At 39.2% G+C, this 27,822-nt stretch overlaps 1 protein-coding gene across 1 annotated transcript in view; it reads right to left on the minus strand.

Moving 5' to 3' along the window:
- Positions 1-4,399: 4,399 nt before the first annotated feature.
- Positions 4,400-27,822, minus strand: part of LOC126260225 (glutamate receptor 1-like) — a 1,552,181-nt gene continuing 1,528,758 nt past the window's right edge. Inside the window, exon 19 of the mRNA XM_049957528.1 lies at positions 4,400-5,306. Within this exon, the coding sequence (XP_049813485.1) occupies positions 5,232-5,306 (75 nt within the window). The 3' untranslated portion in view covers positions 4,400-5,231. The remainder of the gene's footprint in view (positions 5,307-27,822) is intronic.

Consider the following 27,822-nt stretch of genomic DNA (forward strand, 5'->3'; position numbering starts at 1 on the left):
CAATAAAAATTTACGTTTATTCGGACAGTAAACAGAGTGACACAGTAAGAGGGAGGCCGGGAAAAGCGTTTCAGAGGTCATACAAACAACTAAGAAACGGTGGCTTCGAACGAAAAGATCGTATTTCCTGTTAGTTTCAGGAAAGCAAAGGACAAAAATTCGTGCAATCATTGGCTTTCCGGTGTAGACACAGCTGCATTCTGTGCGTTACTCCAAATGGTATTTCTTTCTTATAGCCTGAAATAGCTGTAATATGAAGGTCCTTTAGTGAAATACACATAATGTTGAAAAACGGTAAATTATTGTCTTATTATTAGAATCCGGTGTTGCGTGACACGTTGGACAAAACACTTGTAACGTATGGTGCTCCAGACTGAAGAATGCAAAACACGAAACTGTTTGTTTCAAAAGTCTGTAGTAGCTAGGTGCGACATTCACCAGAAATTCAGGATATACGGGAAAGAACACGGAGACTAAGCTTCGAAGTAAGTCATTTGATACACAGTTGGAAAATAATCGTACATAGTATTAGGCGCTTAGCTTGTAAGTTTAAGTAGTATACTGCCGTACAGCAGTATTAACTTCGAAAAGATTGTATTAGTTATGGACCGAGATTTCTTTACTTAACAGCTGGCGTAAGCATTTTGGTATTACGAATGCTGGAGCAGATGCTATCAGTTCCTGCTATAGTTTGATTACATAATATCGGATATATTAAATTCTAATTGATTGACGTAACGCTGTTCAAGATAATCTTTGAATTTCTGTTAAAAAGAGTCGGAAACGTCAGGATGCTGCAATACTTTCCACTGAAAACGCTAGAAGAATTTCCACCTAGGGTTAGATGTTGTGCCATGTTGTTTGTGGCCTCTGATTTGAAAAGTCCTTTGGTGAATTAAGCACATCTTATTTCTGTGAACTTCTGCAACTGCAATAAATAATAAATGTACAGCGGGTACGGAAACTGACTCTAAAGAACATATTTGCCCAAATGTAACGATATACTTCCATACTTCACTGCAGTTACTGCACAAGACTACGTGCACATAATTACACTTAATAACGCCCCATACTTAACACATTTTCCGAGTTCGTACGCCTTCCTAAATTACAAAACGAAAATCTCCTCAGCACAAAACCAAACTTTAGGACTAGTACATAAGCCATCGAATAAAGCCACCCCTATCTTATAACCTCAAGAACATCCTCATTAAGATTTTCTTGTAAACAAAAAATAAATTTAGAGTTTCGGGAATAGTGTGTATGTTTTGACCAGCTGTCCACATTGTCCTTAAGAGAGTAGAAGCTACCTAGGTGCTCATTAAAGTAACAGAATTCAAGTAATTTACTCACTAACCTAAGCAGTAGTAGTAGACAATCAAGCATAACTGACACTTGTGTGAATTTTGTATTTATGTGTGTGTGGCTTTATGAGTAAAGGGTGATGGTATTGCGAAAGATAGCAAGAGAAATATGTTTATGGAAGTGATAAAATCGGAGCTGAAAAAATGAAACCAACGAGATCACTGCGGTTCCTGGTTCCCAGTTCACAGAGCTTTTACAGGCAGTTATTTTACCATATTACTGTCTGCCCTGATTTAACATGCAAAGCAGTAGTCCGTGTCTGAACCGAGGCGTAATTTCGCACTTAACGTAAAAGAAATGGTATGAGCGCTTACAACAGTAGGGGTACCTGAACGATACTTGATATTGTTGAGACAGCAGGTTGAAAACCGATTATTTACATCTGAACTGATATTATTCTCTCGCCACAATATATGGATATAAATTACATATGATGTTAAAATAGTGAGATCAGAAAAAAATAAATTATAGTCCATTTAAAAAAAATCATACTATACGAGCAGAATCACTAGTCCACTACATGTCTGTCATTAGGCCGTGCAATTTCCTGTCGTCTGTTAGTGTTTCCCGTCCGTCCTCTATGTGAGACCAGACTCCCGGCTCATTCCAAGGATAGCCAGTACAACAGATTTTTCATTACATTGAGTAAATCCTACGAAGTATGCATATTTATATATAAAATTTATAGACTTACGAAATTCCACAAAAATCTAATTTACCACTACCAAGCAATAAAATAGCCCACCACCGAGACAGAAATTACTTTTATGCAATATATAAATTATGTATTATAAATGTCCTGTAGACATGCAGTTGTAAACTAGTTTCGTTGATAACGTTGTAGTATCACCTTGTCGCAGTGGATAATCAAGAGATCACTCCACTAAACGGTAAAATAACAAAATGTAGGACCAGACCATCTACTCGCGGGACTTCGTCGAATTAACTTACGGAATTTCTTTCTCTTTATAAATCAGCAGGGTGGAAACCATTGTGAAAGCACGTTGTGTTTCACACCTAAAAGACAGCAGGTAAGGCCAAAAGCACGGACCTAGCTTTGAACAGATTTTAGTCAGGGCAATTTGATGTTTTAAAATGTAAGATGTATGTCTTCGAATTAAAGAAATACAATCCGAGAAGGAGGAGATGGAAGCTAAATTCGCGTGCCGTTAAGGAATCGCTCTGATTATAAGACAGAAACTTTGTACCTAACCTTCCATAAATAAACCTCAAAAAATTGTCGCGGTGTAGTCACCAAAAGCATCGGGTAAAAGATATTTTCTAGATGAATTCAGGATTGCCGGTTCAGGGATTTCGATTTACGGACAGCCTAAAACTGCCTAACGTGCATGTGAACAATTTATTTAAAGTTCTAGAAGTATATTTGTAACATCACAGGAGCTGAATATTGGACTGTAGTTAGGCAGACAGTGTAGTGTTAACTGCAAACGCCTACAAAAATAGTAACAGCTGTGAATAAATTGTTGACCGGTTTGGAAAGTAGGATGGAATTAGGGGTAGATGTAAAGCTATGACGGCGGATTCTTGATTGTGCCTGGACAGCTCAGTCGGTAACAGCATTTCCCGCGACACGCAAGGTTTTGGGTTTGAGGCGCGTTCCTTTTCACGGTTTTAATCTGCCAGGAAGTATCGTGTAGAGCGTCCTACGGCATGGATGTACTTATGATGAATTATTCTCAACTTACTGTTCTCAACTCCATAATGTTTTGCTTCGAATACTGCCTCCAACATGGATGAAGACTATAAAATGCAATATCCGTGTGTCAGTGTGTGCTCATACAAGAATAAGAATTCGACAGGAATGAACAGATGCTTGTTTATGAACGAGTACCATTGTGAAACGTCTGTGAACATCGTCACCGGTGTAGCAGTATCCAATGGAATAATCTCTCAAATACAGCCTTGGTTAAAGAAGAAAAGAAAATTGCTCACCTGCAAGCGTCTTCTAGAGCTATGTCGTGATATTCTACAGTCACACTTACAAGGAAATTTTCACAATACGATTCGGAAATACTGTCGTGTTTGTCGTCAATATTTCGCTGCGTGAATACTCCTCGAACAAAAACCAAAAGTTATGCTATGTAGTGCTGGGAGAGGGACGTAGAACGACTGACTTAAGAAGGGTATCACTCAGTAGTGTTTCTAAAGTCACTCCGTGTTCATCCACGTTTATCCTGGAATTCCAATAGTGCAACCCAGCTCGTTTCTTATATTGTTAGCATGTGCACTTCTGCAGTAAAAATGAACACAGTCGTTAGCTTCGACGTAATGCGGTAATGTGAGCCAGAAACACAGCCTCCCTCATCCATCTCAATGCGTTGGTGGTGAACGATGATTGTTTCGTCGCAGTCGTACAATGAAGTCTTCAGGAAGCGTTGAATAACAGCGACAATGGTACAAGACATCTACACAGTATCTTATAATTAATGTAGTTTTATAAAGAGCCTTAAAAACATCTAAAACACAAATTTTTAAAAGATGTTTTCGAGGGAATTTGAAACTCATGATATTGCAGCACGATATGTTAGTAAGAACTCACACTTAAACTAAAATTACTGTTTTGCACCGTGAGTTGTACATGTTAACTCCCACAGCAGAATGATGAAGTTTTGCACAGTGTAAAGTGCCAAAGTCTTGTTAAAACTATTCACAAAATTCTGCACTGAAGTATTCGTGTAATCTAGATGCACAGTTAGTTTTGATTAGACCACAAGGAAAAAAACATTTTTTTTCACTTGCACTCGTATATGTCTGAAGAATTCACAAACATGTTCCATACCGACATAAAACATTTCTGTCTATCATAATTTTCAACACACTTACTCTACATTTAGAACTGATTGCAACAAAGCAAAAAATGATTTCTTTAGATGCTATGATAAGTGAAGAAAACAACCAATTATAGCAAATCTAAACTCCCAGGCGTGTAATAGTTCAGTTTTGTGTCTATTACAAATATCCTAAACAAAATATTGTCCTTTTTTAATGATGCGATATTCAGGCAGCTTCTCCAAGCACGTGCCCTAAAATAACTGAGCTTCTTTCTTCAGCAGAGCAAGATTTGTAAATTCTTCAGAATTTAACATTTTTCCATTTTTAGAATATCGTGTGCAACATTATCACCGAAGATACGGCTTTACATGATGCAGGAGGTATTCTCAGACTTTTTATTAAGCTCCTCTCATCCATAACGTCACGCAGTTACAAAAAATCTGCGTGCTACTGTTTCTATAAACATCAGTCTCCGAGGTCAGTGGCGAAACGCCGCTTTTCGGACAAATAATTCGCATTTAGACGGTGAATGGCTGAGAGCAAGGCAACTTATATCATTTTACTTGACTTATTTACATTGCCCTTCAACACCTTTTTTTTTACATTCTATATATTTCGATCAGGTACAAAATTGCGGTTCGAGACATGGTTACGTTCTGAATGGACGTGGAAATGAAGGAAACGATAACTAATACGACAGCTCTTCATTTTGTTACTGCTTGGATCAGGTATAAACAAAGGGTGGAGATGAAGTAGAATGTACATGAGCAGTAAATTTGAGCACTGAAGTATTACAGAGTGTGTAATGTGTCATCTGATAGGTTGGAAAATTTTATGATCCAGTAGGTGACAGATGAATATCATATCCCATGTCATGACTGCAGGACTGTCGAATTCCGACGGTGATTGCATCGGCGGACGGCGTGACTGCATGCGGCCCGCTGGCGATCCAGTCGACGACTGGCTGTTTCATTGCGAGACCGCTGATCGAACGTGGCGCCACTATCGGCGACCGCGCATGCGCAGGAGTGACGTTGGCGGCTGGGCAGAGAAACACGGACAGCCAGCCACACTCAGACCTGCGTGTGCGTGTTGCTGTGCAGCTGGTCGCCGTCCGCGCTGTTGATCTGATTGGCCGGCGTGTAGTACTGGAAGGAGCAGAACTAAACTGGAGTTAGTCAGGAGTAGCACGGAATATTAACTTTAGAAATATTTCAGTTTTAACTACAAAATTAATTTGGAGAAGCATTTTTACTTAACAAACGTTTCATAAAATGTAAAGCTGTGAAGATGAATGCATTTTCATGGTTGTTGTTAGGAGTGCCTTCTTGCAGTGCCCATTAGTGATTTTCTAATGCTAATGATAAGAGTAAGTACCATTGCTTTTACTTTGACACTTATGATATGGTTCCGTATACCATTTATTCGTTAATTTGATGGTACCATCAGGAATATCAGAGTATCAGTACCAGAGGTATCGAATGGAGTTGGACCAAATAATAAACTAGCTCTTTAATGGGAATAACAATGTATGCAGTATCTATGTAGTACACAAGAGAAACAGGTTCAAGACGAAGAATTACATACCATACGCAGTCTACAGCAAACATAAAAGTTTTCAACAACACACAGCTCTAAGACAAAGTATGTACCCATTACCCATATAGGACTATAGGACCAGAATTAAAACAGCAAGAATAACATCCACGGTATTAGTGGGCGCCATAACGGGAGAAAAACTGTGGAGGAAGACCGAGGTAGCAATATGTCCAATAAATGAGGACGTTGGGTTTAAGTCTTACCCTGACATGGGGAGTGTAAACCCATGTGGATCGCTTAATACCAGTTAGTCTTGTAGACTGACGACTCAAAATGCATCCTTGGACAAGTGATTCGAGTACTGATTTTAAACTGGAGTTTATATAAATATGGAATAATTTTCTTATTGTACCTTGTATTAAAAATAAGTGCTTTTGTCTTAACCGTCGCGGTTCGAAGGAGTGACAAAGGGAGGACTACCTTTTAAAAAATTGTAATCTGGTCATGTACTTTATATTTTAAAATTTTGAAAAAATTTAGATTTTAATGATTTTTTATACCAGATTCAGTAATTGTTTTAAATTTTTCATTAAAACGAAACCCTAAAACCTAAGTTTTAGTAGTGAATGTGACTTTTCGCAACAAATGTCTTGTTCATATTACCACGTTAACGACCTTTATTACCTTATAAAGAATGTTGTAAATAAAACTAAATTACAATTAATGACTACGTATTTTTTTAAATCTTGTTGATCATAAGGTACCATTTCTCTCTGTGTGCACTTTACGGAAAATATTATGGTATTGCTAAGATTGTGCTAAAAGATTTTTTCAGGGTCTGGACCCTAGTTTCACATCACTACCCATTTATAAAAGACGTTGTTAACAAAAGTTAACATCAGTTAATGGAACTGTTTTTTTTTAGTTCTTTTTGTGGTAGGCATAAGTACTCCACCTTTTTATAGCGCACGTCATGGAAAACATGTTAGTATTGCTAGGGTTAAATAAAATGTTTTGGTGAAGGCATACTTTTGTTTAAAAAACAGTGGGTAAGAATGCTCTCTGATCATGGCACGTGTGGGTAGCATAAATTTTATTTTACAGTCTGTATCTTGTTTGCGATTAGAATATTGGTCATTTGCTCCTGGATTTTCTATTTTATTTTATACTTAAACTGGTTTTTGAAAACAAAGCATTATTTCCGTGTTTTGTCTTGTATTATAGAGATCCTTTTGCGTTTAACAAAAGTTTAAATATATATTATCAATCACTGCCTTTTGATACTGCCATTTTTGTTGCATCATTATTGACTTATTGTTACTTATTTTTGGAACTGAAATCCATACCAATTGCCGTATAATATCTGGTATGGAACCGTCCCTGGGAACTCTTCCATTGTTTATGACTTGATAAACCAGCTAGCTAGCTAATTTCTTATTCTGACCACCTTAATTTCTGTCAACATTTGTGATTTGTGGGAAATAATATATTAATTTTTATAAATAAAGAAATTTTCTCGAATAGCATAGATTTCTGTTTCTATTCTTTCTGTGCGTTACCAGGCATATAATGCTTTCATCAGGATTTTGAAAAAACGAAAAAAACTGAAATTTGTATTCACTAATCGACTGCACATAATATATAAAACCCAAACTGTCGAGTTTCTATTAAGTCAAAGCACATATGGATGTAGTATATATGACAGTTAGGTGACAAGTTCCCAGACTAGCAGGGATCGATAACATGTCATTGTGCAAACGTGTATTTCGATAACAACAGTCCCTTCTACACGAATGAATCTTGTATTATGGCCCTCCGGAATTTTTATCACTTTAGTGCGATTGTGAAAGATTTGCCGAATACCCAAATACGTCTTCCATTAACGCTAAGTTGGGTTCAAAAGATTTTCCACCCACAAAGTTCTGTAAATCCGGAAATGGATGGAAATTAGATGCGTAACTCACGCGATTAATAGGGTACCAGTCAATGTTCCAACAGTCTGTACTTGTAAAATCTAAGTTATCACATTGCTAAATGCCCTTTCAGAGAAGTGTGGTATTCATGAAATATTACATTTTTCTTTTGAGGTACACGCTTTTTTCGTACATATGAGGTCTGAGTCAGGAGGAAAGGTACATGCTACAAGGGGTGATGGTATTACTGATTCTAAACAAAAACCATCATATGGAAATATGCTCTATTCCAAGTGGTTTCCGAAACAGAACGCAACTAATAAAATTTTGTGCGGTTTTTTTAATAACTCGAAACCGCACCTCCAGCATTAAACTACATTAAATTTCCTACAAAAAACGTCGTATTCATTTTTTCTCTAGGAATAACAGTTAGGGCAAAGAGAGCGCGAGAATACTGAAAACCTTGTGCGACGAGCATGCCCTGTAGCTTAGGTAGTTTTTGTAGGCCAATTTGAGATAGACACCTCACTTGATAGACCACGAGTGTCCTGTAACAAATTGTTCGTGTCCGTTTCCTCTACACTATTGTGGTACGTTGTAAACAATGACAATGTTTGAATAATACAGAAAATAAATAACGGTGCACATTAAATGTGTCCTATCTCGGAAACTATTCGGAATAGAAGATAAGTCCATTTGAAGCTTTTTGTTCAGAACGACTATTGTTTATCACCTTTCAAACCATCTACCATTCCTCCTGACTCACCCTGCATGTTCATCAAGCTGACCCTAAGTTATGTCAGTTATTGCTTCACATTTCGAAGTCTGATGAATAAGAAGAACTCCGCCGGCACCACAGATAAATTTCAACATAGCTACGCTAGATTCTTTTGGTGGTAAATGTCAAGCTTTCACCTGTTCCATTTGTTGGTACTTCTCTATCAAAGGACATCGTGGAACTAAGTATGAAATTCAGCATGTTTCTCACAAACAAGAAAGTATTTATGTGCGAAGCAATTATCTTAAAATATTTCAAAGTTTTAAGTAAACAAATAAAAACAAACACAAAGAAGACAAGCTCATCTGAATTGGAATCAGAAATGTATATTTTCTTTGCAAGGTATATGTGGCTACATATGTAAAGCAGTTCAGTATTGTAGGAAGTGGAGGTGATACAAAAACAGTATGTGCTGTTGGTTAACAAACCCATCTTTTCAAATAGTAAAAGATGCTGCCGGCACAAACAAGGGAAAGGGAACAGAAAGTGAGAAATCGAAATAAATAATAAAAGGAATATGACATAATACGTTGAGTTAAACAAAAATGTTCGTAAATACAATGGAGATGATGTTAAAAATACATAGAACATCTAGTAATAAAAATAATAGTCCTACGTCTCATTCAAAGTAACAAATCAGTCACTAAAACTGCAATGATATTAATAAAATTCTTTAGTAATCATAGGTACTACAATAAAGAAGTTTTTCCTTTTCCGTCGTTTTCGCCTGACGTCTGAGCTAGATAATGTTGAAGTTCTTGACACCTCGTTTGGGAGGAACGAGTTAAATTAACCGTCTCGCCATAATGAATGAGGTCTTTCCATGGCACTCATTGCATACTTCTAGCTATTGGTGACAAGTTTTGTCCGTTGAACGTTTGCCAAATTATGTAAAAAGGAACATAATTAGAATGGTAGATAACTTGAAAGTTGTCTGTTACATTCACAGCCTTCAATATTTATTTTCTTTTGCTGCTCTTAAACAATAGGTACTCTGCAAAGATAGATTCTACACTTAGCCCTCACTCTGAAAGCACGTTTGTCTTTGACTTCTTGGTACACTGCCACCAGGAAATGCTTTCAAATGCCAGTTTTGGTGGGCCAGTCAGAAACGAACGCGATGCCTGACCTAGTGGCGATCATCTTGTTTTAGCACACAAAGATTGTTCTTGCCGGATGGCGATGCCTGACAGGTGCAGGTGGGGTAAGATGCTGATACGGCTGAATATGATTAAGTACAACTGAATTTAGGAGCGTTTGTTCATCTGCAGACTCTCTGCTGTAAAGGTGTGTCTGCTTTCTTGTTTGTACGGCAGGCCTTGGCTTTGTGGTTTGTACAGCAGAGGTCAGAGGTACCAGCTTTCCTGAACCGTCATTAGCAGCGGGACTCTCCTCACATGACAGCGATAAAAAAAAAATCTCTCTCACAAAATTTCGTCTGGGGAGCATACCTGACAGAAAAAGGACGTTAAAAAGTGGCAATCTGGCAACACTGTAACTACATGTAAGGTAACTACCTCTGCGAGTACATATGAATTATGCTGTACAGTTGGTGCAATGGATAGAGTTTTGGGTTAACATGCAGGAGGTCGAGGGCTCTATCCCAAGTTTGGGAGCACTTTTTTATTTGCTAAATTCATTCTGACATTTCGTACTGTAATATACACCGTTTCTTAGGTCACATGCATCCTAAATTTACAACATTTTGTAACGCTGAACGTAACAAATACGTGGTTAGACAAATAAGCAATAGACAGTTGACAAAAATGACCTGTCATAGGACGGAATAACTACAAAAACAATGTCAATTTCGAGATGCGAAACACGACAGCACAGTAGAAACCAAATGGTCTACTTGTCATTTATACTACTTGTAGTAAGAGCGCCCAGATGTAGCACAGTAGCAACAAGTGAGAATAATAATGAGACCTGAGTTTCTCCTGGCGCATACAACTTTCAAATAACTTCCGGGAATTCAGCCAGGTAACTAATCTCTTTAGGCATGTGTTGACATCCACTTACTTTTTATTTAATGACCAGTATTACGAGCAGACAGATGGAGTTGCGATGGGTAGTCCGTTGTCTCCTGTGATCGCAAATTTATTTATGGAAGACTTCGAGGAACGTGCATTGGAGTCGGCGCCTTTAAAACCCGCCTGTTTCTTTAGATACGTTGACGATAGCTTCGTTGTTTGGCCTCACGGTAGGGAGAATTTGAATGTCTTTCTAGAACATCTGAACTCGATCCACCCGAACATTCGTTTTACGATGGAGGTGGAAGAGGATGGTTGCCTTCCCTTTCTCGACGTGTTGGTTAGGAGGAAGGATGATGGATCATTGGGACATGCAGTCTACAGGAAACGTACTCACACCGACTTGTACTTACAAGCTAATAGTTGTCACCATTCGGCTCAGCGTGAAGGGGTACTTCGTACCTTGGTACACAGGGCACATGTCGTTTCTGACGCTGAGACTTTGCCAGCTGAGCTGTCCCATCTTGAAGTTACATTTCGTCAAAATGGTTATAGTGATAGACAGATTGAACGTGCGTTGCGCTATCGACCAACTGTACATCGGGTGATTGATGATAATTCTGAGTCAACACCTAAGTCTACTGCCTTTTTGCCTTACGTAGGAAACACGTCCAATAAGATCGGTCGTATTTTACGGAAATACGATGTGAAATGTGTTTTCCGACCTCCATCTAAAATTAGAGCACTTTTGAGTTCCGTTAAAGATGATCTTGGACTGCGTAAGGCGGGTGTATATCGTATTCCTTGTAGCTGCGGTATGGCATATATTGGTCAAACTATCAGGACCGTGGAGGACAGATGTACTGAGCATAAACGGCACACACGATTACAGCAGCCAAATAGATCTGCTATTGCCGAACATTGCTTGGATAATGGTCACCCCATGTTATATAATAACACCGAGATATTGGCATGCACGTCCAGCTATTGGGACAGTGTCATTAGGGAGGCAGTTGAGATTAAATTAGCGAGCAACCTCGTTAACAGAGATGGAGGTTTCTGTTTAAATTCTGTTTGGAATCCGGCTCTCTCCCTTGTCAAAAAACAAAGGAACAGAGTCAATGCTGCCTCACCTGCGAATTCATAGTCTCACTATCGATAGCTTTGACTTTGGTCATCTTTGGTGGCACTAGTGTTCAGTGTGTGTGTGTGTGTGTGTGTTATCTTTCCTGCTTCTGTCGGAGAACCGAGGTATTAAATTTGCATGTACGCCGCCTGTCCGTTGCAGTTTGCCTTGAAAATGGCGGGGTGTTCTCCCGCCGAAATATCGGCGGTCGCTGAAAGTGTTACCTGGCTGAATTCCCGGAAGTTATTTGAGAGAATAATAATGTCCATATTAATGACTGAATGACCTTCACAACAGAATACATTGTCCTCAGAACAACAGATGCTTAAAGCGACCTCCCTGCACGTCCAAACATTATGCAACTTCCCAGATCATAGACCTCTGTATCCTTCGCAGGAGAGCTGCGTCCACAGTAACAAGAACCTTATGAACACGCGCTACCAATTCTTCCACATTAATCGTCGGAGTAGAGTCCACGTGCTCCTTAAGTTGTCCCCACAGGAAGAAATCCAGGGGCTTTAGGTCAGGTGAATGTGGTGGCCATACAACAGGACCTACAAGTCCAAGCCATTTCCTGAAAATTTTCTGTCCAAATACTATGCACATTAATTCCAGAGTGTGGAGGTGCACCATCAAGTTGGAATCACATCCCCTGCCGAACATGTAGTGGAACATTTTCCAGCGCATCATGCAGACAGTTAGAGAGGAATTCATGGTACTTACATGCAGTCAAATTGTCAGGCAACATGTACAGGCCCCAACCTCTGTCGCCTAAAATTCCAGCCCAGACGCTGCCACCAAAAGCGAACTTGATATTCATGGTCGCGGGTGACGTGCGGGTTAACCTCAGACCAATGGTGAGCATTGTGCATATTGAAGACACCCACACAAGTGAATGCTGCTTCATCCGACCATATTACAGTGTTCATAAAGTCATCGTTAGCTTCCTGTTGTTGTTGGAAGCATTAACAGAATTGCATCCGCTGATGGCGATCTGCAGGATGCAGGTGTTGCGTGAAAGCATAATGATATGGGTGCAGCCAATGCTCCTGCAGCACGTTAACGATCATGCGTTGCGAGACACGCACCTGCCTCGCTACGCTACGTGTATATTTCTGAGGTTCTTGGTGTATGACCTCCAGAATAGCTTCCTCAGTAGCTGGAGTACGGACTCCCATGGCCGATCTCTGTCACGTGATGGTGGAAGGCGAGAACCTGACTCCCGAAGGCGCAGATCCAGAGCACAAAACACATTTTTATCTGGATGGCGTTAACGAGGATATCTAGCAGCTTATTCACGAGCAGCAGCAACAGCCCAGTTATCAGATGCACTGAGGACCAGAAGCATATCCAAATATTAATCATTTCTGTATGCCATACGTCTGCCACATTGGTTTAGAGGTTTACAATGAGAAAATTCGATATGTGTACGCATGTACCGGGTGATCAAAAGGTCAGTAAAAATTTGAAAACTGAATAAATCACGGAATGATGTAGATAGAGAGGTACAAATTGACACACATGCTTGGAATGACATGGGGTTTTATTAGAGCCAAGAAAATGCAAAAGTTCAAAAACTGTCCGACAGATGACACTTCATCTGATCAGAATAGCAATAATTAGCATAACAAAGTAAGACAAAGCAAAGATGATATTCTTTAGAGGAAATGCTCAATATGTCCACCATTATTCCTCAACAATAGCTGTAGTCGAGGAATAATGTTGTGAACAGCACTGTATAGCATGTCCGGAGTCATGGTGAGGCATTGGCGTCGGACGTTGTCTTTCAGCATCCCTAGAGATGTCGGTCGATCACGATACACTTGCGACTTCAGGTAACCCCAAAGCCAATAATCGCACGGACTGAGGTCTGGGGACCTGGGAGGCCAAGCATGACGAAAGTGGCGGCTGAGCAGACGATCATCACAAAACGCCGCGCGCAAGAGATCTTTCACGCGTCTAGCAATATGGGGTGGAGCGCCATCCTGCATAAACATCGTACGATCCAGCAGGTGTTTATCAGCCAGGCTCGGGATGATGCGATTCTGTAAGATATCGGCGTACCTCTCACCCTCCACGGTAGGAGTTACAAAACCAGTATCATTCATTTCCTCGAAGAAAAAAGGCCCGATAACGTTAGATTTGGCGTTTTGTGATGATCGTCTGCTCAGCCGCCACTTTCGTCATGCTTGGCCTCCCAGGTCCCCAGACCTCAGTCCGTACATCATGGCAAACATGTGCTGTCAGATGTAGTTTTATAGATATATTGCAGAATTGTAATGACCAGTTTGTCTCGTCTATTTCCGTTGCATGATTTTACAGAAAATAAGTCCACAGCGACGTTGCAGAAGGTGCTGACAGTTTGTTACTTTATATGTGCAACGCTACTGCAGTGTATACTTGAACATTCAAATTTCTGAAAGAAAAGCTAGGCTCACAGAGTGGATCAAACATCCCCAGTGCACAGTACTTGGCTAGAAACTTTGTGACTTACAAGTCGAAAATGTTAGGTCATGTGCATTTTGGAACTGAATACATCATGGAATACAGTGAAGTGTCTATTTATGCCATGATTACCATGGTGTACAAAGTAACCTATTCCTATCCTTCACTAATATACTCCTCTATAGCTATCACAGTCAGATAGTGTTTTTGTCATACTATTCGTTGGTCTGAACGTTGTATATGAGTAGGTATTTCTATTCAGGGCATGTTTTACGACACACAGTTCCATGTAAACTGACCACAAAGCAGATGATAGGTGGGAACTTACACTTGTTTTACCCCACCAGGAGGCTGAATAAGGGCATTACTAATTATATGTGTCTTGGAACATTACTTAGTTTAGTTCAGGTTCTGTAATCATTTCACATGTATCCCGTCCGTGGGACAATATCACTAGAAATTCTTATTTGTAAACCTTCTGCTGGACACTTTATTCACCTTCATTCCAACTTATTTTATTTCATGTTTTCAGGATAGTGTAAAATCATTTTATACTTTATTACATTTTCTGACTGTGTTGAGTCATAGCCTGGTAATTATTTTCACGTTTGGTTGGCTGGTAGCATGACTTCATGTTCACAGATTCGGTTAATTTATTAACGGATAATGTGTGAGCTATTCAGTGTGATCTGGTATGAAAAGATTTCATGTTTTCAATTAATAATGAAAGAGCTATACGCCTACTTATCAGAATTTTTAGTGTATATTTGAGTTGCATAAGTTAATTGGAGTAAAGACTGGTGAACGTGGGCGACCTTTTCACAAGTGTGAAATAGTTACCACTGTTGATTATGGTATATGGGATGTGTTGTCACAAGTTACTTCTACTGATGCTGTAATTTCATTATTCAGCACACCTGCTTCAGAAACAGATAATTTAGATAAGTTTTCTACTCTAGTGATCGAAAACTTGGTTTTACTTATACTGATTGTAAGTAGTTGAATGTCAGCAAATGGCAAAGATTTCATGAAACCAGGTTTGTTGATAAGAATATTGGCATGGTAAGAGTATACTGAAACATTTTGTTTCTGTATTCTCATGATTAATATGGAATGATAAATCTTCATGTATTTTACAGTAAAGAGAATCGTTAACTGTTCTGAACGATTGTGTTTAAGTTGGATATTCTGTGATTTATGTTGAAAATTCTTACGTGTTTGTTGAGATCTGAAACATTTATGATTGTTTAATGGAAGAATAACAAGTGAATCTTCGAAAGGAGTTGTCAAGATTAGCATTAAAATGATGTGTGAATATGTCTGTCCAGATGATACTGCTGAAATTGATTCCTGTTTTTAGGTGATATGCTACATTAGTGTGAGGTGATTTCTTTTACCTCAGAAGTGAATTTACTGTTGGGAAGTCTGCCGTGGAGACCTATATTGCACATCTGAATGCAAAGTTTTCTTTAGTCACCTGAGTGCGTTAAATATTACTGTGGGTTAGATACACTTAACCATGTGGAATCTAAGACGGAAAGTTTCGTTGCTGATTGAATGGAGTTGCAACTGTGCAGTGGATTATTTAAGTGCATTTCCAATTTTTGCCCAGTTATTTGAGGTTCACTGCTAGTGATCACTTGGAATATTTAAACTGGTAGTTTAATTATAGTAGGATAATTGGAGCAACTTTCTTTGCCAATTCAGTAGCTGTGTTTAGTTCTGTAGCACAATTGGCCTGAAGGGAACGTCTTTGATTAGTTATCAAAACGCGCTCTGTCCCAAGTTCGAAACTCGCTACTGCTCAGATCTTGAATAAACATCGTCAGCAGTGGCGGCCGCAGACTTCTGGCATAAGAAGTAGCCCTAAATCTGCCAACAGCCTTATCAAACAGGGCGCAGGAGCGGACAGAGATTCAGGGCACTCTCTTGCCCTTGGGATGGGAAACTGCCCGTAACAGGCGGAAGAATCAGCAATGATTAACGGCATAAGGATGCGGAACGAAATGGAATCCACTATATTAACGACAGACTACGTGTATCCACTGTACTTGTAACCTGAAATTAAAAAAAAAACTGTTGTAATTATCTCTCCATTGGTAAAATATTCCAGACAAGTCTCCCATTTTGATCTCTGAAAGAGAACTGTCAAGGGGGATGTGACCATCAGAAAAACATTACATAACCAACGAAAAGGCAACATTCTACGAGTTGGTGAGTGGAATGTCAGAAGTTTGAATGTAGTACAGAAGCTAGAAAATCTGTAAAGGTAAATTCAGAGACTCAATCAGTGTATAGTGGGAGTCAAAGGAAGTGGAAGGAAGACAAGGATTTCTGTTCAGACGGGTGTAGGGTAATCTCAACAGCAGCAGAAAATGGTATGATGGGGTCACTATTCGTTGCGAATAGGATGGTACGGCAGAGAGTGGGTTACTACGAACTGTTCAGTGATATGGTTGTTCTCAACAGAATCGACAGCAAACCAACACCGACAAAAATAGTTCAGGTATAGATGCCGACGTCGCTAGAAGAGGATGAACAGATAGAGAGAGTACATAGGGATAATGAACGGGTAATTCAGTACGTAAAGAGAGAAGAAAATCTAATTGTCGTGTGGGATTGGCATGCGGTTGTAGGGGAGGGAGTAGGAGAAATGTTATTGGAGAATATGGGTTTGATCGTAGGAATGTGAGATGAAACGTTAATTAAATTCTGCATTAATTATCAACTAGTACTAGCGAATACTCTGTTCGAGAATACAATAAGGGACCCTATAATTCGTAAAGGGCAAGAGCTACGGGAAGATTTCAGGTACGTTACATCATGGTCTGACAGAGATTCTAAAATCAGCTGTTGGATTGTAAGGCATACCCTGGAGCAGATATAGACTCAGATCAAAATATAGTAACAACCGCCTGAAAGGCTAGTCGAAACGTATCAGAGAGCAAAGAAATGGGGTAGGGAAATACTAAGAAATGAAGAGATACGCTTGCAGATATCTGAGTCTATAAATACTGCGATAATGAATAGCTCATAGGTACTACAGATGAAAAGGAATAGACATCTCTAAAAAGAGCCAGAAGCTGGTGAGGAAAACGTAGGTGCAAGGAAGATAACCGTCGATACCAGAAGAAATACTTCAGTTGATTGATGGAAAAAGGAAGTAGAAATATTTTTAAGGACATTCGGGAATAAGGAAATACAAGTCACTTGGGAATTAAATGAATAGGAACTGCTGGGAAGCTAAGGTGAAATTACTACATGAAAAATGTGAAGAAATCGAAAAAAGAATCGGTTGTCAGAGAGACTGACTCAGTTCACAGAAGAATTAACTGCGGTAACACTAAGAATGCAATGAGAATTTCACTGTTAAATTCAGAATAGAGAGCGGATAGGCTGAAAGATTACGTTGAAGGCCTCTATCTGATGAAGTCGCAGAAGAAGAAACAAGAGTCAACAGAAATGAGATAGGGGGATTCCACTATTAGTATCCGATTTTAAAATAGGTTTGGGTGACTTAAGATCAAATGAGGTAGAAGGGATACATAAAGTTTGGTCAGAATTTCTAAAATCATTTGGGGAAGCCGCAGCAATGCGAATATTCGCGTCAGTGTGTAGAATCTATGAGACTGGCTATATATCACCATATTTTCAGAAAAACATCATCTACACAATATAGAGGAGAGCAAGAACTGACAAGTACTCTTACAGCAAAATCAGCTTAAAAGTTCATGCAACCAAGCTACTGACAAGAATCATATACAGAAAAATGAAAAGAAATTGAAGGTGTGTTGGATGAACATCAGTTTGGCTTTAGGGAAGGTAAAGGCATGAGAGAGGCAATTCTGACATTATGGTTGACATTGGAGGCAAGACTTAAAGAAAATCAAGACACGTTCATAGGATTTGTAGACCAGGAAAAAGCGTTCGACAATGTAAAATGGTGCCACATAATCTAACTTTTGAGAAAAATAGGGGTACGCTACAGGGAAAGACCTGTAATGTACATTATGTAATAGAACCAAGAGGGAATAATAAGACTGGAAGACTAATTGCTCGGACTGAAAAGGGTGCAAGACAGGGATGTAGTGTTTCACCACTAATGTTAAGACTATTATAGAGCGAGGAAGCAGTGACAGAAATAAAAGGAAGGTTCAAGAGTGGAATTAAAATTGAAGGTGAAAGGATATCATTGATAAGATTCGCTGATAACATTGCATAAGAAGGATTACAGTATCTGTTTGCATGGAATGGGCAGCCTAATGAATACAGAGTGTGGATTGAGAGCTAATCGAAGAAAGACGAAAGTAATGAGAAGCAGCAGAGATGAGAACAACAACAAACTTAACGCCAGAATTGGGGATCACGGGACAGATGGAGGACCAAACTGCTGAAGTAATTGGTCCCTTTGTTTACACACAAATTAATGTAACTTAAACTAACTTACGCTAAGGACTACACACACACACTCATGCCCGAGAGAGGACTCAAACCACCGGGATGGGGAGGGGGGGGGGGGGGGGAGAGCTGCGCTAACAGTGGCAAGGCGCCTCTGACCGCTGCGCTATCCTGCGTGGCACAGACGGAGATAAGGAATTCCCCTACCTAGGCAACAAGATAACGGATGATACATGGAGTAAGGGGGACATAAAAACCAACCTAACATTGGCAAAAAGGGAATTCCTGGTAAACAGAAGTGGCAAGGAGCAGCCTGCTAATGTCAAATATAGGTCCTAATTTGAGGAAAAAATTTGTGAGGATGATCGTTTGGAGTACAGCATTGTATGGTAGTTAGACATGAGCTGTGGAAAACGGAACAGAAGATAATCGAAGCATCTGAGATGTGGTACTACAGAAGAATGTTGGAAATCAGATGGACTGATGATGTAAGCAATGAGAAGCTTCTCCGCACAATCGGCGAGGAAGGAAATAAATGGGACACATTGAGAAAAAGAACGGACAGGATGATAGGACGTGGGTTAAGACATCAGAGAATAAGTTTCATGGGAGCTGCAGTGGGTCAAAACGGTAGAGAAGGACAGAGATTGGAGTATATCTAGCAAATGATTGAAGCTGTAGGCCGTGGTTGCTACTGTGAGATGAAAAGTTTAGCACGGGATAGGTATTCACTGCGGACCACACCAAGCCAGTGATAAGACTGCTGATTAAAAAAATACTTAGCTGTGGTGTGAAACGGTGACTTAAATTACTGTGGAGAGTAAATCTTTTTATCATATAATCTCCTTACGCTAATCTTCAGTGTGATTTGGGTATGAGTGTGGAACTATTTTCACATTTACTCTGAGGTGAAAAAAGTCACAGGATAGCAATATGTACACACTCAGATGTGGGATGTACGACGAATGTATGCGTTAGGGCAGTTCGGCGAAATTTGGTGTTAAAGGGCTATGGCAGCAAAACTACTGACGAGAGTACCTTTGCGAAAAGCACAACGTCGTCTGTAAAACCACTCCTGGGCTCGTGACCACATTGGTTGGACTCTAGACGACTGGACAACCGTATCCTGGTATCATGAGCCCCGATTTCAGTTGGTAAGAGCTGATGGGAGGGTTCGAGAGTAGTGCAGACCCTACGAAGCCATGGATCCAGATTGTCAAGTGGCACTGTGCAAGATGGTGGTGTCTCTATAACGTCTGGGCTGTATTTACGCGCTATGGACTGGGTCTTCTGGTCGACCTGAACCCGTCATTGACTGGAAATTGTTATGTTTGGCTACTTTGAGACCATTTGCAGGCGTTCATGGGCATCATGTTCCCATACAAGGATGGAATTGTTACTGGGCTACAATAGTTCTCAGCTGGTTTAAAGAACATTCTGGACAATTTAAGTGAATGTTTTGGCCACCCAAATCGCCCAACAGGAGGTATCCCATAAATTTTGTCACCTCAGTGTATAAGGGATGCTAAAAACACTGCAACACACCGTTTTCATGTATGTGATAAATTTATTGACTCCGGGCATAGGCATATGGACTTCAGAAACCTTTTTGTAATGAAAAGATGTCACGTATCGTTGAATATTGACTATGTGGATTTGATGTGTTTTATGTTACTGGTATCGACTGTCCAGTGCTTGTGTTTGGATGGATTCTGGCTTTTTGGTATCCAGTCAGGTCTCGAGGAACAACACTACATGCTGTTGTTTTTAGTTTCAGTTGTTGTGATACTATAGAGAGGTTTTGTTGAAGCAGTTAGAGATTATTTCTTTATTGTTATCTGTTAGAATTGTACTTAGTGCACTGGTAAGTAGTTCAACAGGAGACTGTTCTGATCCTTCCAATTTTTATTGCAAACTGTTGCAAATCTGAGACGGACAAGGAGCAGTAAATTAAGAAAAAGCTAGGACAGGAATGACAAATATAGATTGGAGATGCAGTTTGGTACTAGTGATACTCTGTTTTCTGCTGCTACTCAGGATTATGAATATATGCTATCTGATGGTTCCTGTAGGGTGTTGGATGTTCAGATGAGTCTGTTCTTACTGCTATATGTAAAATTCAAACTAAACTGCAGAGGATTATTTCAACCCCTAAAAGTACTTCTGAATAGGATTGTATCAATACGTTAATAACATCGATAGGGGAGAAAACTGACGCTACTATCAAAGGATAGCTGCAGAAGCTAAGGAAGGAAACAGGGTTAATGCAAAGAAACAAACTGAGAGATTAGAAGCTTGTGCTAAAGAGCAATCTGAGAAAGAACGAAAGGAGCCTAATGTCAAGGAACAATGACCAAGCAAAGATAGAGTAAGTGAAGATTGGAGGCTAATTCAAGGGAACAGCTACCTAGTGTGAACGCATTACAAGCACAAATACAACAAATACTACTGCCAATAAATATTTTATCGCAGTCAAGGCATTTTATTCAATTTTAAAATATTTTGTCGGAATTGCTGATGTTTCCCACAAGAAATGTTCCCAATAATTACAACTAAAAATTTAGAAAATAAATTTGAATCAGAGATGTTTAATGCACACACAAATCATATTAGAGGAATGTTAGTCAGAATATGAATGGAATATTTCTACTATAGAAAACAGATTTGTTGCTGTAGAAGAGAGTTATGTTAAATCAAAGGAGGTCATGAATGATGAGAGTCAAACACAGAAACAAGTCACTACTCACAGAATAATGTTGCAGTGTCTTCTGCAGGAGGTGCAGAATTAATGGTCAGTGAAGGAAAGGCGATATCAGACAATAGCGTGGAGGTGCAGAAGGCTGATAAGAGAGTCAATGAACATGCAGTACCGGTAAGTGGTTCTGATTCAGAAGAAGAAAGGTCTTTCTTAAGGTTCAAAGAATGGCAAAAGGACATTTATAAGAGAAGTAGACAGTTGGGTCATGAATTACTAAATAGGGTGTCTAAGATAGGCAAACTTTAGTCCAGAAATTGCTATAGTAGACGTCAGATGCCTGCTGAAGAAACTGATTAAGAAGAGCCGAGTCCAAATCCCAAAGAGAGGAGATGGTTTCATTAGATCAGAAGACAATTTAACTGTGGAGGTGTGAATAGACAGTGAATACTTTAGATCAATTACAATCATTTCTTGTCAGTACAAATATTTCAAGTGTTTTTAAACACTTAGTTAGAGGAATTGAAATTATCACTTCCTCCAATTTCACTGCCTGCTCAGTGATTGAATATGCTTGTAGTCATTTGGAATGTCAACCTGCAATGCATTCATATAATTTGCTAAAAATTGCAAGTTATACTAAGAATTTCATCATTTATTCTTAATTGCATATTCGTCTGAAGCAACTCAAGACAGATTAGGTTATGCACTATTAAAGAACAAATTTTTATTCAACCAAATTTCACAATGTATATTTCTTTGAAAGTTATAATATGTGAGGGAAATGGTTCTTACTGAAAACAGGAAAGGGTAGGTCATTAGGTAGTCCAGTACTGATAACAGATGTGAATGGAGTTGCCTTGTTGCGTGGTTTTGGGTATGGGGAATCAGACATAATCATTGATACTGTTTTTCAGATGTGTAAAGGAATAGGTCCTTTCTAGTGGCCATAAAGTCAAAAGTGCTATTATTAGAACAAGTTTTGAGGTGAAGATACAAGTGGATGTTGATATTGAAACCAGGAAAGGGTAGGTCATTAGATAGTCGAGTATTGTTAACAGATGTGAATGAAGTTGCCTTGTTGTGTGTTTTGGGTATAGGGAATCAGACATATTGAATGATGCAGTTTTTCAGGTGTGTAAAGGAGTAGGTCCATTTAGTGGCCCTAAAGTCAAAAGCGCTATTATTAGAAAAAGTTTTGATGTGGAGATAGAAGTGGATGTTGAATACCTGCATCAAGTAGTGTGAATTTCGTTGTTGTGCCATGGTTGCTGGTTGACGCAATTTTGGAGTATATTTTTTGTTGAACCACCGTACAGTGAACTGCAGAGAAGTGCGTTTCTAGAAAACTAAGTCGATGAAGAGGTTGTTATTTGGTGAATGTGAAGTCAAGGGAAAGAGTTCAGACCACTGTCTTATCTTTCTTACCAGACCTGAGTGTTCTTTTGAGCCACATTCTCTTGAGAGTGTGAGTTGAGGAGGCAGATGAAGCATAACTGGAGATTTGTTTAATGTACTGTGACGTAATTCGCTGGTTTTTCAGATCATCCAGGAAGAATAACAGGTTTTCTCATCAGTTTAAGGTGAAGGAGCATAAGAAATTTTTGTCAAAACCCATCCAATATCATTGGTCTATAAAGAGAGTTATGGAAATAAAAATATGATACAGCAGGATGTCATGATTATGCTACTAGTTCATACAATTATCAATTGTTACTTATTCTGAAGAAACGAGATTATATTAGGCTTTCGTTTGATTCACAACATATAAACACGATTACTATATCAGAGTCTGATAGATCATTTGTAGAGACGCTGACTCACAACCCAGCATGATGGGTTTCCTTGCAGCAGTGAAGGGTGTGGGGGACAGTCTGCATGCCCAGAGAACAGAGATTGACAATAGTGCGGAACTAGTGTTCACGTCAGTAATCACATGAAACAAATACTGCTGAGCTGAAGTATCACTGTACATCAGTATATAAATCGTGCTCCATGGCTTTAGCAGCAATGTAATCGAGAGTTTCTCCAAGAGTGTCGTCCATTATGATTTCGAGAGTGTGTCCCAGGAGTGTTTATCTGCAGTGTGTCTGAGAATCTGTTCCACTCACAATCACCACTACAGCTCCAGCTATCGCTGAATCCACTTGTGAAGAACATCTGCCCCTCTTTGACACTGCCTACATTGGATAGAGGATTATATTCAGTAGGTACACTCATAACAGAATTGTCACTGGAATTTCGCTGGCTGGATGTATTGCAAAACATTCTCTTGAAGTTGAGTATTTGTGTGTTATTGAGTAAAGGCGTGTTTTTGGAAACAGAACTGTAGTCTTTTAAGTAGTTGTACCTGTAGGTAAGTGTGCCTAAACTAAAGTTCGAAGTAGCCTGCCTGCTTACTACAACATCATTGCGACCTCAGAGTTTGTTGTCAACAAACGTGTTGGCAATGAAGCGTGGTTACAGTACTTTTGGCGTTGGATGAGTCTCTACAGAAATTTCAAGGAATCTGACTCCTGTTGTCCATTGATTCAAGAGAAAGATGTTAGTAGTTAGAGTTGCATCCCTAATGTCGGAAATAGTTGCCATTTCCACGTTATGGCTCTGTTATCAATTCCACAAGTAGGCTGTAAGATTTAATGTGAATTTGGTTGCTTTCATTAAAGGTGTTTACAGTCTTTTGACGGCTGGCTTGACAGAGGAGAGTCACAGAGAAATTCCGACTGATCCATATACGACTGAAGAGATCTGTGACTTTCCTGTTCCTGCAACAAAGAAGCTGATTATTTATCGGGCTGCCAAATTTTTATAAACCATTTAAGAATTCAAATATGTTAGCTATGTTACATCTTTGTGCATTAACAACTAAAGATACTCCCTGGGAACGCTACAAGGATACTTGAATAATCACTATAATATTACAATTAGGCAATACTACATGGCTAAAAATGAAATTTTTTAGTTTCAGAGAAGGAAACTGACATTTCGCATCAGGCTGATTGTGTACCAGCGGAAATTTATTGGATATAACGTCCACTTTTTATGCAAAAAACTGTTTTTCCATATATAAACAAAAATTGCATCATTTGAGCCATCATCACTGGGTTGTCTCTACTGGAATCTGTGAAATTTGAGCACGTCTTAAGTCAAAACTGTTCACCGAAATTTATGCCTAAAACATATTTTATTTGTTGTTGTCACCCACATTATATGATTATGCAGAGACCTCTCTGCATTATCAGGTAACGGTAGTTAGTCATCACAACTAAAAGATGTTAATGTGAATTTGGCTGGCGAGTTAACATATCACTTCATAACTAAACATTACTTTCTTAGTGAAGATATTTTTGCGACTATATTTGTCATTATTTAGTTTTAGCGTTGGCAAATCCTTTGTCATCTGAGTTCTTGTGACTTACTGAGGACCACACACAGATTGAGATTTTCACTCTGCAGTGGAATGTGCGCTGATATGAAACTTCCTGGCAGATTAAAACTGTGTGCCAGACCGAGACTCGAACTCTGGACCTTTGCCTTTCGCGGACAAATGGTCTACCAACTGAGCACGCACTCTGCTGCAGAGTGAAAAACTCATTCTGGAAACCTCCCCCAGGATTTGGCTAAGCCATGCCTCCGCAATATCCTTTCTTCCTGCAGTGCTAGTTCTGCAAGGTTCGCAGAAGAGCTTCTGTGAAGTTTGGAAGGTATGAGACGAGGTACTAGCAGAATTGAAGCTGTGAGGATGGGTCGTGAGTAGTGCTTGGGTAGCTGAGGGGGCAGGCCACTTGCCCGCAAAAGGCAAAGGTCACGAGTTCTAGTCTCGCTTCGACACACAGTTCCAACCTGCCAGGAAGTTTCACACACAGATATTAGACAAATTTTTTAGAATTTCGTTTGTAAAAAATACTTACCACTTTGTAAAAAGAGAGTGTAAATGACTGTCATCGTGTGTCCAGTCACTCACTTGTGAAGTGAATTTCGCACCACATTCCAATTTGATTTCTCCCTCTCTATCTCTACCTCTCTCTCTGCCTTTGTGTGTGTGTGTGTGTGTGTGTGTGTGTGTGCGTGTGGTTGTGCGCGCGCGCGCTTTTTAGCTGTTTGTGGCGTTTTTCCTGTAGGTTCCTTTAATGTGTTAAATAATTTCTCTTTGCATAGTGCAGTGTCTTTGTTTATAATCTTTCACTCTGATGATGCCATCTATATGGGGAAATTTTTCTATTGCGAGTTTAGTGTGTAGGCAGTGGCTGAATTCTAGTATTTTGAAATCCCTTTGAGTTTTAGTTGGATGACGGTTGTAACCCACTAGATGGTCAGCACTTGTGCCATAGGAGGTATTTGTTTTTAGTTGGATAAAAAATTTAGAACCTTTTTTGTAAAACTTTTAAAAACTTTCAAATGCTTTTTTCTCTATTCTGTCTCAATTGCATTTAACCTCATCTTTTTGCAAACTTATCATCACTTTCAGTAGTTTAACTACCATCTTGAGATCTGAGAACAGGCACACAGAAAGAAAAATTTCTTAAGTTACAAGTTTTGTAAAATTTGCTATTGGCTTATTTTCATTTTTTAAAGTAAGTATCCTGTAACTCATCAGAGTCCCATGTTTCTTGAAAATGTTGCCTATTCTGTGACCAGTTTTATTATTATAGGTTGGTATGTCCCATTTTGGTTTGTGTGTAGTTTGTTGTTCTGTTTTTTTGCATGTGATAATTGTCTGTGTGTAGTACTCTTCTGTGTCGTGGAATGTCTCGTACATATGCGACCTGTTTTCTTCCTTGTCATTTGCATGTTTGTTGGCTTAGTTCCTCTATTAAATAGGTATCATAAACATTTTATACTGCTATTTACTTTATTTTGTTTAGCTCCTGTGTGTAGTTCACTTTGCTTATAGAAGTTTTGTTTAAACTATGAAGCATGAATTCAAAGCTTGCTTGTTTCGGTGCCAGTGGATGGTTTGATTTATGGTGCTTGTACTTACTGGTTTCCTGAATGTTGTGAAGGCATGAGTGTTGTTTATTCTTTCTCTGGTGAGATACAGAAGTTAATGTAATACTTGTTTCTGTTTCTAATGTGATGTGAATTTTTAGTTGTAAATTGTTTATTTAATTGTGTAGCTGTTTCATGTATTTGGTTCATCAGTTATGAAACTGGTATAACCTTAGACTTATTGGTTTTATTATGTGTCTGAAGATCTTGGTCTCTAAGCTGCTTATAAATGTGTTGGCTAAGAGGCTACTAATAGCTGATCCCAATGACAGTCCTTCCTGTTGGGAATAAAATTCTTTGTTGACCACTAAAGAATTTTGAGTTGTTATTGTTCTAGATACAGATACACATTTATGTGACATCAAACGATATACGGCTTGCAGTGTCTAGTATGTCTATATCCCTGATTCTGTCTATTAATTCCTTCGAGTTTCTGAGATTCCAGTTGTCTCTGAAAGTGCATATCTTCTTTAGTAATGTGCTTGTACGTTGTGCAAGATGATAGGATGGAGTATTTCTGAACTTAAAGATCAATATGAATGGAATATTTTACTGGTGCACATTCAGTTGAGAATTTAGAAGAGGGAGCCTTTGGACTTTTCTGTGTAATTTTCTTTATCTGGCCAATTTTGAACGTATTTTTGGCGTTTTTCAATGTTTTTGAATGTTTTTCTGGTACTTTACTGTTGGGTCAAACGACAGAATGTCAGCAGCAAAACAAAGGTGCTTTACACTGCCCTTCAAAAGTTGTCGACACATATCATATCTATGGATTTGCGATTAAATATGGGATTCCATTTCGAATATTCTATCATATAAAATAAGCATAAATATGCAATGATTATTGACTGTTGTTAGCGTAGAGGGGCGCTCATGAGTGTAACATCACTGACGTGCCTTTACCTATGACGACTCCATTTGAATACGCCTCATTCCTTCAGCTGTTTCTGGAGCAATCAGTTAGGATTAGTTTACAGTACATCAAGTTCATCTGGCAGTGAGTGTGTGTACCTGACCAGGATCATACAATATTACCTCCTAATTTAACGGAAGTGGCAGACTGAAATTGGAAATCGTGTTTTAATCGTAGCTCTGCATCAGGAAGACTGTTTTAGTAGGGAAATGGCAACAGAAGTTCGCGCCTACCCTCATCTACAGATCTGGAAGACCCCAGGTAACGTCATACATTGACGATCAGTTCATATGTTTACAGAGTAAACATCAAAGGATTCATACTGTTCCTAAAATTCTCGAGGAAGTAAACACCATGCGAAAAGATCCAACTTCTGTCTGAACAGTGCAATCACGAGAAAAGATTGCAATGGCTACAGTAAGATGAAAACAAGAGCGTGCAGCAATGGTCCAAGGTATTGTTCACGGAAGAATCTAGGTTTGAAGTATTTCGAAGCTGTAGTCCATTGTTTTTTCGTCGACTTCGGAGAGTGTATGGAGAGAGAGTGTGTGACACCGTCAATCAAGCTAGGTGGAGACTTGGTCATGGGGTGGCGATGTTTTGCGGGTAATAGATTCGGTGATCAAGTGAGAATTAATATAACATCAAATATGGAAGGAGATCACAGGACACTGATCAAAAATGCAATTACACCTGGCAGGAGATTTATTGGACATGGGTTTCTTCTGCAGCAGGAAAATGATCCCAGACATGCTTCTAAACTGTGCAGGGGTTATGTAAACAGAAAATTGGGGGAACGTAAGAATATGATTCGCTCAAGTTACTCACCTGACGTAAACCCCCTCAAACGCTTATGGGATGAACGTGACAGAGAGGTCATCTAATGCTGAAGATG

The sequence above is a fragment of the Schistocerca nitens genome, chromosome 5 (genome assembly GCF_023898315.1).
Source record: "Schistocerca nitens isolate TAMUIC-IGC-003100 chromosome 5, iqSchNite1.1, whole genome shotgun sequence".
Classification (NCBI taxonomy): Eukaryota; Metazoa; Arthropoda; class Insecta; order Orthoptera; family Acrididae; genus Schistocerca; species Schistocerca nitens.